The sequence below is a fragment of the Trichoderma reesei genome (assembly GCF_000167675.1).
Source record: "Trichoderma reesei QM6a unplaced genomic scaffold TRIREscaffold_14, whole genome shotgun sequence".
Classification (NCBI taxonomy): Eukaryota; Fungi; Ascomycota; class Sordariomycetes; order Hypocreales; family Hypocreaceae; genus Trichoderma; species Trichoderma reesei.
This window is the reverse complement of record NW_006711161.1, coordinates 296,878-313,464: the sequence shown is the minus strand read 5'-3', so window position 1 is coordinate 313,464 and position 16,587 is coordinate 296,878. Positions and strand designations below refer to the sequence as shown.

General features: G+C 55.9%; 3 protein-coding genes across 3 annotated transcripts; 1 reads left to right on the top strand and 2 right to left on the bottom strand.

Annotated features, from left to right (window-relative positions):
* Window positions 1-158: 158 nt before the first annotated feature.
* On the bottom strand, window positions 159-2,691 carry TRIREDRAFT_122680 (uncharacterized protein; the record flags this gene model as incomplete). The annotated part of the gene is made up of 5 exons (XM_006966706.1): window positions 159-260; window positions 314-494; window positions 569-1,615; window positions 2,099-2,317; window positions 2,438-2,691. The coding sequence occupies 5 exons, from the start codon at window positions 2,689-2,691 to the stop codon at window positions 159-161; spliced, it is 1,803 nt and encodes a 600-aa protein (XP_006966768.1).
* Window positions 2,692-13,585: 10,894 nt separating this feature from the next.
* TRIREDRAFT_122679 (uncharacterized protein) lies at window positions 13,586-14,429 on the top strand (the record flags this gene model as incomplete). Its single annotated transcript, XM_006966808.1, has 2 exons — window positions 13,586-14,267; window positions 14,356-14,429. The coding sequence occupies exons 1-2, from the start codon at window positions 13,634-13,636 to the stop codon at window positions 14,427-14,429; spliced, it is 708 nt and encodes a 235-aa protein (XP_006966870.1). The 5' UTR covers window positions 13,586-13,633.
* An 857-nt stretch (window positions 14,430-15,286) lies between these two features.
* TRIREDRAFT_64392 (uncharacterized protein) lies at window positions 15,287-16,480 on the bottom strand (the record flags this gene model as incomplete). The annotated part of the gene is made up of 1 exon (XM_006966705.1): window positions 15,287-16,480. The coding sequence occupies one exon, from the start codon at window positions 16,478-16,480 to the stop codon at window positions 15,287-15,289; it is 1,194 nt and encodes a 397-aa protein (XP_006966767.1).
* Window positions 16,481-16,587: the final 107 nt, after the last annotated feature.

Genomic DNA, 16,587 nt, shown 5'->3' with positions numbered 1-16,587 from the left:
GCGCGCTGATCACAACCAGAGGATGAGCCTTCATCCCCACAGTGATCAGCACAGCTAAGGAACCGGGCTATTACTGGCGAGTTCGTATCGTCGCTCGTGGCTTGGACCACCCCGTGCCGCTCAGGTCGAGACTCGCCGACGTATGCTGTGCAAGTCGCTCACTGCAGCATTACGTCTTCTCCGATGCCCGGCAGATTCAGACCAGCAGCGAGTGCTTGAAGCTTGAATTCGGGATTGCAGGGAAGCGAGTGGGATTTGTGCTATGAAACGGTCAGTGTCGAAAGGGTGTAACAGTCGGACCGTGCACACTTACGTATTTCAGGCCGTTGAGGTTCTTGTACCGCTTGCCGCATGTTTCGCAGTTGAACGGCTTCTCCTTTTCCATACCGAGGGTACCTGGATAAGGAGCACTAGTCTCTGGGTTAACGATCGAAAAGGTTCCGTCGCCGTTCTCGTGCAGCTGCTGGGTCTGGTGACCGTGAGCCTTGTGGTATCTGTTCAGTTGGCAAAGAGGTTAGCAAGTTCCATATCGAGTCAAACCCGTGGGAACAGATAAGGGTTGGCCTACTTGAGTCCATTCTGGTTTTTGTATGCCTTCTCGCAGCCGATGACGGGGCACTTGAATGGCTTGTGCTCCTCCGGCATCATCATGCTCTGCAGTCGGGCAAGCAGGACCTTGTTGGCCTCGGGGTCCGCAAACTGGCCGTGGGTCAAGCCGAGCTGCGCAAGCTGTGCTTGTATAGATCGGTTGCCTTGAGGGAACGCGCCGTTGGGGCTGAAGAGGTGCTTGCCGGGGTCATTGATGCAGAAGTTGGACTCGTTGCCGTCGTTATTGTTGTTGCCGTTTCCGAACGGCATGTCCCCGAGATCAGTGGCGTCGCCGCCCATAGGCATGCCAGGCAGGTCTTCATCCATCTCGCTCATGCCCGTCTGTTGAGACTGCTGCTGCGGCATCTGCTGCTGGGTCGTGAGGGTAGGAGTGTTGACAGACGAGACGGTAGGGTTGTTCTGGAATCCAAAGCTCTGAGCTGCGGGGGTGGGAGGCTGGGACGTCCGGAGGCCTTGTGTGATACCAGAGGTGTTCATGTTGAGCTGTGGCCGCTGCTGCTGGCCAAACAGCTGACGTGTCTGGTGCATCTTCTGGCTGTCATCCATGTCCATGGTGCCGAGGGCATCGTCCATTTCCATGTCAGCAACGGCATCCATCTCGTCGTTCATGTTGTTTATTGAGGTGGACATCTGCAGCATGGAGGACCCTAGCCGCTGAGAACCGCCCATCTGGAGACCAGGGCCGCCCATCTGGCGCTGCTGTCCCATCTGTTGTGAGCCTGGGCCAGGCGCCGGAGTCGACCTCACGTTGGGCATCTTGGGTGAGCCCTGGATGCCTAGGGCGCCGAACTGGTTGAAAGCACTGTTCCTGGCAGCGCTCGGGCTGGCCTGTGTATGCGCCTCCTCATAGTGCTGAAGTAAGTCGTGCAGGTTGGGCAAGATCTTGCCGCAGCATGTGAAGTCACGCATGAAGTTGGCCTCGAGCTTGGGTAGGTACGATGAGGAGTGGAATGACGGAGACTGATGTGCGCCACCCGTGAACGGCGAAGTGCTTTGCATCATGATGCTGTGGCAAATTCCACGTTAGCAGATGTTGATGACGAGGGGAATTGATGCTGCATTTCGCAGGCATGCTCTGTATGATAGCCATGGCTTTGTGATGCAGCGTGGCAGAGCGGAGGGTTGTGCTGGTGCGAATATGAGGGGAAGAGGGGATTGAATAAGGGAAAAAAATAGAGTGATGTAGTTGACTGCGTGGAGGGGTCAAATGCCTCTCACACCAGCTCATCGTCCTTTTGAGAGAACCTCGGCAGTGCATGCTGAGGGCAGATTGAGCAAAGGCGGGTTTTCCTTCCATTTCTCTTCCCCTCTCGACATGATAGAGGCGGTGGTGAGGGCGAGGGTGGGATGTGGTTGGGGTAGGCTTGGAGGAGTGCGACGCACAGAGGATAACACAAGCCGATAAGGATAAAAAAGTGTTGAGCACGATGCAAGGTGGGATAAGGTCTCGCAAAGGGTTTAAAAAAAAAAAAAAGTATCCACGACTTACTCGTCCCTGACGAAGCTACCAAAAGACATGCCTCCCCAGCTCATGCCTCCCATGAGGCTGCCGGCGAGGCTCTCGCGACGATTCCTGTTGACATTGTCGCGGTTCTGGATGTTCATGGAAATGGGCTTGGGGCCGGCGCTGACAAACGAGTCCTGACGCGGGCGGGCCATGCCAGGATCGAGGCCTGGGCCGGTAGTCATGGCGGCGTCGTCGCAGTCGCTCAGGTCGATGTCGAGGTCGAGGTCAATGTCGATGCCGGCGTCGAGGCGGGGGATGGCGAGGAGCTTGTCGGGCGGCGGGCTCTGCTTGGACTGGCGGAGGGCGGCGGTCCAGGAGCACGACGACGGCGATGGCGACGGCGATGGTGCTGAGCCGTCCTTCTGTGCGCGCAGTGCGGGGACGGACGAGAAGCCGGAGCTGTGCAGAGGCAGGGCGGGAGCAGCGGTTAAGGATGCAGTCGCGAGCGCAGACGCAGACGCAGACGCAGACGCAGACGAGGCGGAGGGCGCGGTTGCGAGAGGGAAGTCGGGAGGAGTCGCTGGTTGGGGCGAAGATGATTGAGACGACGAGTTGAGAGAAGCTGGCGGCGACATGGACTCGGACGAGGCGGCACAGGCAGCCAAGGACGGTCCGGCATTGGCCAGTGAGGCGCTGGTAGTACTTGTAGCGGTGCTGGTATTAGCGGTGCTGGGACTGAAGGTAGCGGTGCTGGTACATGTAGCGACGCTGGTAGCGGTACCGGCCGGGGCGCGCGCAGTGGCGACGGCACTGGGACTCGAGCTGGGACTCGTCGTACCGGTACCCGCCCTGGTACCCGCCGCCGTACTGGCTCTGGCGTTTGCAGTGGCGCGGTTGTGGGCTGGCCGGGCGAGGGCATTGGGGCTAGCGCTGGCGGCCGTGGGGCCTGGCACTGGCCCAAGGTCCTTGTCGGGGCCCTGGAACCACCTGAGGGCGCTCTGCATCCTCCCGAGTTACAGGCACCAGACAGAGAGGACGGTTGACAGGGACCCAAGCGAGCAGGGAACGGAGCGAGGGAGTATGTACTGTAGAGCCTGGAGGTTGAGTCAAGGGGACCGAGCCCAACAGACACGTCCTGAGGCAGCACGAAACTGACACCCGGCGGCACAGTTCACAATGAGTGAGTCTCTCCAGAGCGTGCACGCCTCCGGGCAAGTCGGTCCCGGTCGTTTAGGTCAGCCTGACTGCACGGTGACGCTGCAAAGGCGTGGCCTCGACTTGACTTGTTGTTTCCTCCCGTGCCAGGGCGGGAAAAGAGGTAGAGGTAGGTCGGCCGTCAAGTGCGGAGTACTTGGTAGGTACGGACAGGGTACACCGTTCCTCAGCGGTCCAGCACCGTCGGCGCTACGGTGTAAGCGGGCGGGCTGTAGGCGTGCGGAAGTCGACTGGCGGTACTTGGTAACTTGGGGGACGCAAGGCAAGGCAAGGCAATGATTTGACGACGCTCACGGCGCAGGGCTGGGGATGCAATGCAAAGTGAACACGTTGCCAACACTGGGGATCAGCATGCGGTCAGAGAGTGTGTGTGCGTGTGGTGTAAGAGAGAAGAGAGAGAGAGAGAGTGAGTGAGAGAGAGAGTGAGAGAGAGTGAGTGAGAGAGGGAGAGAGTGGGAGAGAGTGGGAGAGAGAGAGAGAGAGCGAGAGAGGCCGCAGCTGGGGACACGACGCAAGGATGAATCAAGGTTCCGCCGACGCCGTGAGAGAGCTTAGGTGTGCCTGGGGGAGAGAGAGATGGTGCTGAGTCTCGGTATGTCACCCGTCGCTGTATTTATTGAAATCTCAACCGCGCGAGTCGTGTAGCCCAGAGGCTCGGGAGACCTGACCAAGTCGATGGGTACGAGATCAAGGTAGGCAAGGCAAGGTAGCTAAGGTAGGTAGGTAGGTAACAGTGTGACTCTGCCCCCAAGAGGAGAAGAGCGGCGCGGCCTGTATATGTTATTGTTGTCGGGCGACCGTTGATTGACGGCTTCTGGGCTGCAGCAAACGGCGGCGAATGACGGTTGCAGGCACTTGGTGCAAGAGATACGAAGGGTGTAAGTCGGTTGGTTGGTCGGTTCTTGGTCGCCCAAACGGCGCGGTGCATGCACGGCTAAGATGGACAGAAAGTGGCTTGTCGAGGTGCGTTAAGTCACACACTACTCTTGCACGAGGCGGGATGGCAAGCTGCCAGCGGCGTTTGCTCGATTCGATGATGGCACCGCGTGATTCGGCCCTGCGAGCGGTCGAGGTAAGCACTGATCGATCGAGTAGAGCTCGGGAGTTGAGGACGGAGCAAGAGTCAGAGGGTATTAGAGGCTGGGGATATGGGGATACTATGGGGGGGGGACTATGGGGTGAGCCTCGAGAGCGAGCAGCACGCGTCCGTCGAGGACGTGCGAGGACAGGTCCGTCCAGGTCCAGGTCCAGGTCCAGGTCCAGGTTCGAGATGGTTGACGGCATGATCACCAAGACGAGCCTCCACTCCTCACCCACACGCTCAGCGACATCCTAGACGGCCTCAAGCCCCTGCAAGCCTGGAGCACTGATCACGGTGCAGCGTGTCAAGTAGCCACAGTGCCACAGGAACAAGGGTTGGCGCTAACGGCTAATTGGACGGCTGCGTCCATTGCTGCCATTGTGGGAGGAAAACTGCCCGGCTGGCCTCTGTTTCGTGGTGCTGGTTGAAATGGTAGATGGAAGAGAGTCGTGGCCGCGTGGAGCGGCAAGGAAGTACTACTAGTGTACGTAGCCTCTGGCTCTTTCGAGTCTCTTCGAGATGAAACTTTCAGGTTCCGACACGACGCTCCCTCAGGCACCCACAAGGACCAGATTGCCAAGTGCTAACGGTGTACTCAAAGTGCGGGCATATACATCAATACTACATGAAGTACATACCTCTACAGGCACATGCACATGCAGACGCTCACTAACAGAGCCCTGGGCATGGAAATCAGCAGCATCTGTGTGCCTCCTCATCCTCGGCGCCCGCATGCACATATTAACAACATGAGCAATCAAGTGCATGATGCCTCAGTCCACCGCACTGGTGCCCGCTGGAACCCGGCCAGAGCAGGGGGGGGGGGGGGGGGGGGGGGGGACGAGGTCGTCGATTGTCCAGTTGATGCTGCACATTAGCTCATCGTCGGCAGGCGGATGCTACCACAAGTTGCGTTTACTTGTATGACGGAGCGCGACGTATGCAAGTCGGTCGACCATCTTGGTATTCATGTCTCGCCATCCCTTGTCCTGTCTAGCACAGGCATGACTCTGGGCTCATGTTACTGTATAAAGCGTGCCGCGGCTTTGTCGTACGGAACAAGGGACTCTTTGCGGCGCCGAGTGCCAGCAGCCAATGTGTGTGTGGCATGGCACAACCGTCCGTCCGTGGGGGGTTTGAGGCCGACTCAGACATGTCCCTGACGGAGCACATGGTCCAAACAGAAGCTCGGTCAGAGACCAAAGTAGTAAATGCAGGTCAACGACGATGAATTACCCGGTCTGCGATAGTGCTACAGTACGAGGTACTAGCAGCGGTAGTAGGTCGCAGTCAGATGCATCTCAGCTCAAGCCAAGCTTGCCAGCCATCATCAGACTAAGGCGCTCTTGGTCCGGATATACCTGCGGTGTATGGACGTAATGCGTGTCTCATCTCGCAGCAGTAGCGCTCGACCGACGGCCAGGCCAGGCCCTTTGTCCGCCTAGGCTTCCGGAGATCGGAAGTTCCTTGTTCGGTTTTACCTCTTCCGGACGATGTCGTCTTCGCAGCCTGTTGAGTGGTGAGTTCCAGGTTGGGATTGTAAGTCGGCTTCCACGAACTCTCTAGGTGGCAAGGGGCGCCATACCAATACCTCACTAGGCAGATTCTACCAGCTTCTTCGTACCAGCCTCGTACTTCATCGGCTATAGTAGTATTCTATCGAGATCGCAACACCATGCCTGTCATCCTGGAAGCGTGTTACTAGTGCTTTCAAGCAAGCCGGGATGTCCAAAGCATGTGGCCAGGCAGCCAGGATGGAGTCTGATTTCCAGACTCGAAGCACTGCTCCAACGTGCCTTGGCACTTGGTCGACCCGTGGAGAACAAACGCCATCTTCCAAGGATGCGCAGCTGGGGTGCCAAGCCGCCGGCCACTCTCGTTCGAGGGGATAATCCAAAAGTAAATTGAATTGAATGCCAGATGAATATGGGGGACGGAGCACTCCGCAGTGCATGGCACTCTGACATTCGAGGCACGACTTGTTGGTGAGCGAGTAAGGTAGCAATACCATGGCCTACCTTACCTATTAGCGGAAACGCCCATTGCCCCTGGCAGTTGGCTCGTTCCGTATACATGAAGCAACTAGTAGTACCTACCTAGTACTGCGTGCGTGCTAGAACCGAGTTCCTCTCAGGGCAAAGATGCTCTGGCCACGTCGACAAAGCCAGCGCTTGCGTTTGTGAACCCGCGGCCCTCGACCCGACAATAGCAAGGCGTCGGAGATGGAGATGCTGCTCGCATCCCAACGCAGCCGGTACCTGGGGCTACCTGACGGCCAGTAGCACCAGGCTGCCCAACCCATGGTGGCGTCTTGGTACCTCGTCGTGTGTCGTGGTTGACACACCAAGCCACTAGCATCGACGCTACTTGGAGGACGCGTTGGAAGTGGTGAGCCACTGGGCAGCGCCGTTGCTGTGGAATGGAGCTCTGTTGTGACGGGACACTCGTCCAGTCATGGTGGTTGACCGCCGGGCGGTCCTGCTGTTGCCACCGGCGAGTTGGACGACATTCGATTGATGCTCGTACGGAATACTCTGTGTTATTGGCCTGCAGCGTCAGCTGAGGGTCCTATGCGTGGACGTGCAATGAGCAAAGGGCTAGGCTTTGGGGGGAGAGGTGCCTACCGGGATCAACTCCGAGGCGTTGACAGGAGGAACAGCAAGAAGACCCTCTTGAGCTAGAGTATTCGAGGTACTTGTCGATGCCTCACAAAGGCAATCTGTAGACCGCCAAAGGAAGATGTCAGGCACATATATTGACAGAGCAAAGCATCACCAGATTTGTGCCACCTGGGTAGAGATGCCTCAGAGAGCGTAGTACTAGAGGTAGATGGACGCAGCTTGGCGGGCAATGCGGTCAACCCGCATTAGGAATTCTCGTAGATGCCCGCACGAGTCTAGAAGTCGTCAAGAGCCTTCGCCCGCTCTTTCCACGCAGAGACTCGACTTTGGGCAGCAAAGCATCATCTCACATGATCGACCACTAGCCTCGAATCAGCCTCATCCCGCTGTCTTTCAGCCTCTCCTCTCCGTCCTTCTGCATCATGCATCATGCGTCGTCTCCCACCGCTCAGCTCCATCCACACGGGGCATCTCTGCAAGAAACAGAGCATAAGGATTGACACTCGATCGAGAAACGCGGCGCTCTGTGATTCATGGGCTTTTGGCCTCGATGCCGGAGGACGGTGAGCAGTAGTTCCGTCCCATCTGATGCCAGCATGCCTATCTAGTGTTGCTAGTGTAGAGTCTCCAGCCTCGACTCTCAGCCAAAGGTACGCGATGATGTCAGGGATCTCTTCTCTTCCTCTCTCTCGACGAACCGCTGCTGCAGATGCAGGCACACAGACACTGACAAGTTGCAGGCTTCCAGGTTGGCTAAGAAATCTGGCAGGGTCCTAAGACACCGCCAGATCTCCCAATAGCGCCGGTGACCTACAGCTTGCCCTGGACCCTCCAACGACAACGAGGAGGCCGCATGAGTAATGATAGGCGTGACGAGCGATCGATGCGGGAGCATCACGCCGACATTGTGACCACTGTCTGGTTGCGAGCCTGTGCACAGCCATTCGCAGGCGGCTAAGGCAGAAGTGCGCGTGTCTTTCTCGTGCAGCGTGGAGCTCAGGGCATCAGAATGGCCGCAATTGGCGCCCAAGATTCCATTCGATGCTCTGCATTCACCACAAACGTCGGGTGTCCATCTCCTCGTACATAGGTACAAGTGCGTGGAAAGCATGCTCCATTCCTCAAACCCACACCATACTACACCTAGGTACATGTATGTACGTGGCCTGCCTTTCTCAGCTATTCTGCGTATCAATTACGGTCCCCAACAGGATTGCCAACGAACACAGCCCAAGCAAATTCACCGCCGGGGCACATAGAGGGCGCATCCCTTACGAAGTACTGTACTTGCAAGGACTTGCAGAACAGATTCTAATACTACCTAGTCCCTGGAGCAAGTCTACGCTCCCCTTGTTCGGGCCGTCAAGCATCGGAAGGTCGCTTTCCCGATTTCAAACGCTTTCAAACGTCCCCGAGGAGCAGGGATTGCATCGCAGTCGCGTGCGTACTGGACTGTACTTTACATACAGTACGTGTGATATCTCATGCATATCGATCAATGAAGGGCACCTGCAGCTCGCCAAGTCCATGCTCCTGGCTCTCTCCGAATGTAACGCTGCAAGACGAGCATCGACTGGACTGAGAGCTACCGCCACGATTTCGCCGCCCCATCAGCCGACTTGTCATTTTTGACATCACAAGGCACAGGCGGGATCCATCGAGCTGTGGGACATATCTAGATGGAGTTTGATCCTCATTGTTCGTAGCGCTGGATGCGCCTCTGCCGCCTAGCGGCTTGAGTCATTGCCTGCACAAGGGTTCGAAGCTATGTCCATTACGAAACGCAAATTTCTGTGCCCTGGATTATTAACCAAGGTAAATCTTTCTCGGCATAGGGAAAGCATAGCGAGACCTGTCGTTGGCATCTCGCTTGCATGTGGAGAGGGAGGAGAGCCGACGCAATGTCGGCTTTATGGGGTTCGTTCTTTGCTACAAGTTGAGGGTTTGTCTGTTAAAGTCGCATCTTGGCAAGCCGAGGATACGAAGTCCTTTCTGCGGCAAGACAGCGAAGAAGAAGAGAGGGCACAATGATGCCGAGGAGGCAGAAGCAGCCATATGCCGGCTCGCAAATGGGCTGCAGAAAAGGCCTGATTTTCTACGAGGGCTTCCGATCCTCCTTCTTCTCTTTGTCCTCTATTACCTTGAGCCCAAACTCGCAGGTGGATGCTGGATCTCTCAAAGCTATCAAGTCCTGAAACACGCATTTGACCTGTCTTGGTAGTGCTCGAGACAAAACAACACTGGGTAGCTCGGGGAAGGGAATATGAGCAAAGGACCTAGATTTGCTAGAACAAGCCACTCACAGGCCGGGCCCAGCCGTGGTGAGCTTGGGGAGATGAGGATCAAGAGGATGGAGGAAAAAGTCCGTTGAGGAGGCCAACAAAGTGGTTGTGGCATCTCCGTTGGCTTGCGCAACCAAAGCCTGTTTCGTCATGGTGTCTCGAGCCCAAGTGGGTGCTGCGGTAGACTTCGGCAGCTCATGGAACGAATGGAACCCTTCCACGGCTTCTTCGACAGGGGTCAGGCAGCCACCCAATCCATCCGCCACGAGAGACAAACTCGCCTTTGTCCGCTTTGCGCTAGCGGTTGCGAGAGCATTGGCTGGAGACGTTGGACCCTAGATGCATCGTCTCACTGCATTTGTTCCACTCATGGTGTTGTCGATCGTTGCTTCAACTTTCGTCGGCCAAAGCAACTCCACCTCGGCTCCTCGCCTATGTTTACATACTCGTCCATACTAGTATGTACAAAGTGAGTCTGCTCCGTACGGCCGAGAGCCACTTACCCGATGAGTGAGGTGTACTCCTTGCAAAGGTAAAGTAATGCTCGCTACGAGTAGTACCTACCTCTATGTAGTGACATACTTGATGGACGTTGACAATTTCCAGGTTCTTTGTGCGAACACCTACAAAGTGCTTCGCTCTGTGAGCCTCATGGCATATAGGTAGGTTTATGGTAGCACCTGACTACCTAGTGCTAGCCGACGTATGAGCATTCTCACTCTCCTGCTCCATATTACTTCGCGAAGACCGTGCTTGAGCTATTGAACTGGAACCTATATTTATAGCACACGAGGCCCGAGAGCGTCCCTCTTTGTCTCTCTTTTGTTACGCATAGACTTGAATCTGCGGTCCGTGTTGGTCTCTCCGGTGGTTGTGGGCGGACATTTACGCGATCAGGGCGTTCATTGTGATTCTGGGTGGAGGACAGCATGGCAGCAGCTTCTCCGTCATCCACTACCACAATCTACATACCAACCACATGTCGATAACGCTGCTACAACAGGTTCAGGCGAAAGAGAGCACGTTGCCTATATTGCTCCCAAGGAACGGATGCAAGTTATCACGACCATGGGGAAGTCACCGAGGGGCAAGACACAGCAGTTGAAGGCGGGAACACACCGTTGGCTCTCGAAGTTTGGTATGAATCTCCATCGAATACGAGGCTGTAGGCTTGATGTTGTTAGTCGTGATGCAGACGCCTGACAGGATGACGTTGGGGATGTGTTGAGAATTACAGCAATGGGGCCGGCAGATCTCTAGATCTCGGTTCTTGTCGGTTCTCCCGAACATCAGTCGGTGCGTGCCCCTGCATGGATGCTTGTTTGTGTAGCAGCCAACTTGCATGAAGGCCAGGGACCCAACAGCTTGAAGTACTACATAGTACTAGTCGACTGTGCCGGGAGGCATCGTGAAGCGAGCGTCTATTTTGAGTATCACGTCGGCTATCGCAAGTTCGGTTGGCTCGGTATAAGAAAAGAAGCACAGGGCTAATAGTGATACTACGTACTACGCAGTTCAGGTACTCCCGTTTTGCTCTTGTGGGACATTTGGAAATACTAGTACTCTAGCGGTGCCGTGACCATAGGATGGCCCGGATACCGGGGACACGGAGAGCAACGTTACGGGATCTACGGGGCCGGCTGCAGTGAGGAGCATATTGTCTGACCCGGGCTGAAGCGGTGTAACAGACGATGATTCTGTTGCAGTGTGTACCTCTTGACAAAAGATGGCCAGGAAGCGACTCGTGGTCCATGGCTCTTCCTGATCACATGGATTAGATATTTTGGATTGTTCGACGGCCAGCGTGAAGTCATAGGTTCCGATCTCGTCCAGGACGTGGTAGTTGCTCCATAGGTAAGCTTAACCATCTATACGCCTATATGAGCACGCCGACCAAAGGAGCCCTGCCAGGCTACAAACGATTGTGATAAAGCTAGATCGCATCGGATCGGCCATTTCGTCCGAGGAGCTTTGAGACAGACAAGGATGGCTGGTACTCCAGAGATGGGGATCTATGTTCACTTAAAGACGCTGGTCTGACCCTTTCCAGCACACGACATGGGCGGAGGCAGGCGCCGGAAGCATCTACCGATCGATGGTGTCGCAGATTGTCGGCACCAGATCCGAAAGGGAAGTGGCAACTTTCTGATGCTGGTGTGTGTGGTGGTGTCATAAGGTGCATATGTGCAGGGCCGATGTGCTTGGCAGCTGAGGGCTGGTAGGTATGTGAAGTTTACAGGGTAGAAGGTTGGCGAGCCCGTTGCGAGATGTGTGCTTCGTGCCGACCAGCTTCTCGTGCATGCATACATTCTACGGAAACCCATCATCAAGCCGATGGTATGGAATACGGAAACATGAATTTTCTGGCCTCTGATGGTTGGTGAAGGCCGAGTCGAGCAAGAGAGTGCTGCCGATGGGATGTGTGTTAGTCGCCCTGCCATATTCTACTACTATAATATCCAATGCAATGCCGAGCTCCGCAAGCCAGCTGACACTCTTTGGTATCAATTGTACTGTAATTTCTGCATCCTTATTTGAGAAAACCGGGAAATGCATATCACCACTGAACAACTCGAGATTCCGAGGATGAGCAATCATACGACGCAGCCAAAACGGACCGCCCCGAACTTCTAGAAGCAGACATTAAGCAGGGGCGAAGTGGAAAGTCGGGACGGCCAAAATAAGCTCAAGCTCGTACGATGCTAGGCCGCACCACCGCTTAATCAAGGGTCGTCGATGTATTGGCAAAGGAGGGGGAGCACGTGAGACGATATTTTCGCGGAGAAGGCCGCTGGCTTGCGTGGTGGCTTTCCAGCTCAGCTGAACGGCAAAAATGCAGCGTCTAATAGTAGAGTATTTGGCATGGAATGGTTTTTTTTTTCGCCGCCAGGGGCGATGCCGCACATGCCGCAGCCGCGGCCTTCTTGTAGCCCGGTCTGCCAGTTTTTCTCCTTTGCTGGTGCCTTTTGGTGCGCCGATTTACATAAGCCGGGGGCCGCCGCCGCCGCCGCCGCAGCGACAAGGCACGAGGGTTCGGAGCATGTAGGAACAAGGGACTGGAGAAAGTTATTACATGTAGCTCGCGGGCTGGTGTGTGTGCTCTGGTGCGATGGTTTTGAGATGGGGAAAATCGATGTTAGTGCGTTGATTTGATAAAAAGGGTTCAGATCAAATCATGATCGCATCTGATCCGCATCGAAACTTGGCAAGGGGGGGAAAACAGCAAGATGGCAGAAGCAAAAGATAGAAGAGAGCTGTGCCGGACGGAGATCCGGGAATCAGACGGGAATTTCTCGGTGGGGAATTCTCGGGTTTCTGCTGGGCGGGCGGGGCGGCTCGGAAGGCGGAATCAGAGAAATTTTCTGGGTTTGAATGGCTCTTGTAATGGTAATGCTCGTACAGTTACTAGTTAGTAGTAGTAAGCAATGAGGCAGCAAATACCTAGGTAATGATCTTGGTTTGTTATCGCTTGCGGCGTGTTGACATCATGCCGCTCGGGGTGGGTTGTGTGACGCCTCCTTGCGACTCTCGATTTGGCATGAGCCCGGCTGCTACGTATATATGAGCAGGGCGGCTCGCTTGCCATCCGGGCACCTTTCCCGCTGTTGCTTGTCGGCATCATCGCATCAGCATTATTCCATGTTCCCACCAGCATTGACGACATTGACTGACCTCGATCAACACACTTGAACTTTTGGTTTCCTGACTTGTATACATATACATACATACACTTCACACCAGGAACAAAAACACCTGCATCATCATCATCATCGTCTTTAGACTTCTACTACATACTACCTACAAATCGTTCACACGACCACCTCTTCACCAAAATCAACGACGAGGTGTTACTGCTTGTTCCGAGGAAATCAATCAATTGACCACCTCAAAACATCCATCCGTTCCCCGACCGCCGAAGCCTCGACCCATCCACAATACCCAAGTCTGCTGCTCGCGGCCCCACCACAGCTTTTCTGACACCACACCACCACCCCTCTCTTTGCCTCTGCCTCTGCCTCTCTACCTCTGCCTCTCTACCTACTACATACCTCTGCCGGTTTATCTGAGCTCGTCTGGGGTATCAAACGTCGCCCGACTGCGCACGCCTTAAAATTCTCGCCCCTCCTTCTCCCGTCCATCAGCAACCCCCGACAGCCATTGCGCTTACCGCTGCAGCCGGTCTTTCGATCCTACATCGGCCTGCTTTTGCCCGACTTTAGCCTATCCGTCAAGATATACACATACCTATATATAACCCAGCACTGAGCTGCACACACCCTTCGACGACCTCCAGCGCAGCTATCGTTACTACGGTCACCATCACCACCACCACCCTCCACCACCACCACCACCGCCTACAACAACAACAACAGCCATCATGAAGGTCCTCACCAAGGAAGAAGAAGCCGCCCACTACCGCGCCGTCGTCAAGGGCGGCCTCGTCGGCGGCACCGTCGGCCTCGCCATCGGCGTCGCGGGCGTCTACTACGGCTCCAAGCGGTACCCCAGCTTCCGCAGCCTGACGCTGCCCTTCCGGACGTTCCTCGTCACCTCCACCAGCACCTTTGGCGCCATCGTCCAGGCCGACCGCGCGGGCGTCGCCTTCCAGAAGAGCAAGGACCCCATGTCCAAGTACCGCGACGCCTCCCAGCGCGCCCAGGAGGTGATTCGCGAAAACGAGTCCGCCTACGAGCGCTTCCTCAACTACGGCCGCGAGCACCGCTACAGCATCGTCTGCGCCTCGTGGCTCGCCAGCATGGCCGTCGCCTTCGCCATGGTCAGCCGCGCCCCCATGAGCACTCCGCAGAAGATTGTTCAGGCCCGTGTCTACGCCCAGGGCCTGACGCTGGCCGTGCTCATTGTCTCGGCCGCCTTTGAGATGAACGACGCAAAGAACTCAAAGGGCCGCTGGGAGACGGTCATGGTGCTCGACCCCAACGACCCGGAGCACAAGCACCTCATTGAGAAGAAGATTCACCACGAGGAGTACGAGGGACAGGATCTGTGGATGGGTAAGTTCTTTGCTTTTTTTTCCATTGAATTGTTTCCTAGAGAGAGAAGAAAAAAAAAACGGTTTTGCTAACACATAGTTTCCATTAGACATGGTCGAGGCTGAGGAGAAGAGAATAGCTGCCCGCAAGGCTGCGCAGCGCGAGCAGAAGCAAGCCCAGTAAGCTGCTGCTGAATGCACCTCACTCTCCCGCCCATGGCAGCTATCAGGGACAGATGCTCCCTCGAGGGCTCTGCACCAAGGTGGCGTGCCATGGCATGCAACCTCCATCCGCCATACCCGGCTGTCGAGGCCGGTTTTTCACCTACCTTACATGCAGCCTCCAATACCCGTCGCACACAACACCTTATAGACATGTTTCAACTTGTGGAAACTCACACATCCTTACGCAGAAAATAACACTCCAAATCTCACGTTCAATGGCTCTGCTATCAACTGGGTATTCGAGGACTGCCTTCGATTTTCTTTTCTCTTTGGGCTGGTCGTTCTCGTCACGGATAGAGAAAAAAAAATAAGGGAAGAGGCTACAATTGAGTTGGTGACGGAATCACTGGGTCTTCATTTCACTTGTCCAGCATTTCTCTTGCATATCATGGAGGCTTGATTGCATTCGCCTTGCATTTGATGGGTGGTCAAACGAAACAAACTGTATATATAATGTGCATATATGTGCACTCTTACGTGCACTTTCTTTTGTATAACACGAACAGAACAATTCTTTCCAGATGATTATACTTTGATATAGTCTTGTTTATGAAATTGCCGGTGTCACTCTCGGGATGAAAAATTTGGAATCGATCAATAGGTCTGCTTACATGTCTTCTCCATGTTTCAAACTCGTGGTGTTCGCTGCTATACAATTACAAAAAGAAAAGGAATCGGCCTTTTCTATGCACATGCTTCATATGTGAAAACAATATCAAAGTCCTAACAACAAGGTATGAAGTAGTAAACAAGTTCAGAATTTGCAGTATATGCTCTCCTCCTCTTTCATCTTTGTGTGTGTGTGTCCCGTCATCATCATACGTCAATCGTGAAATGGCTAATCTGCGAGTAATACGCATGCACCGCCAGCTCCAGAACCATCACGTCCCCAAAGACGTCGCTGCCGTCAAAGCCCCCGACGACGAGCAGCCGGCTGTCGTAGAGCACCGTGCCGTGGTACCCGCGCCCGCTGGGCGGCATGCCGTACACCTTGCGCCGGTCCCACGTCATGGTCACCAGGTTGAGCAGCAGCACGTCGTTGCAGTACTCGTGGCCGTCGTGCCCGCCGATGACGAACAGGTACGAGCCGACGATGGTGGCCGTGTGCGAGAGCCGCCGGAACGTCATCGGGATGTTGACCAGCTTCCAGATGTGCCGCTCCACGTCGTAGATCCACACGTCGTCGAAGCACTCGCCGCCGTCGGAGCCGCCAAAGATGATGAGCTTGCTGCCGACCATGTTGGCCGTGTGGTAGCCGCGGGCCTTGGGCCGCCGCTCCCGCGCTCCCCCCTGCGCCGGCTTGTCGGCGCTCGAGATGAGCCGCCACGACATCTTGCTCGTGTCGCTGACGTCGAGCCGCCAGATGTCGTTGAGGGCCCGCACGCCGTCGCCGCCGCCAAAGACGTAGATGCCGTTCTTGTACAGGCACGCCGTGTGCGCGCGGCGCTTCGACGGCAGCTTGTCGCCCACGATGCGAGGCTTGGACCACCGGAAGTTGACCGTGTCCAGCACGTACACGTCGTTGTAGTACGCGGGGCCGTCGCCGCCCCCAAACACCACGAGCTTCTTGCCCACCGCCGTGCACGTCATGGCCCGCAGGGGCATCGGAATGTCGCCCACCATGTGCGGCACCGACCAGTAGAAGGAGTCGGCGTCGAGCACGTACATGGCGTTGAAGCACGTCTTTGCGTCGCAGCCGCCGAACACGTACACGTTGGAGCCGATGAGCGTCGTCGTGTGAGCCCGCAGGTTCGAATGCGGTGATCCGGACACCGGCGCCTTCGACCAGTACATGCCGGATGCCGGGGCGGGAGACACATCTGGTCCGTCGTCGGGTCTGGGCAGCGGGGGGAACGTGGTGTGCTTGCCGGGCACCGGGCGAGAGACGATGATGTTGGATTGGCGAGTTGACACTGCCGATGTCGTCCTCGACGACGCAGCCGCGGCGGACGGCTTATGATCCGCTTCGGCAGGGGGGACGTCGGGAACGGGGTTCGACGCGGCCGTCATCTTTCTATGTCCGGGAGCTGTTGCCGGGCGAGGTGGTGGATGGGGGTGCGAGGCTGAGATTGCCCTCTGGCGGAGAGGCAGCTCGGCGGCCCCCTTGCTGCCACGTT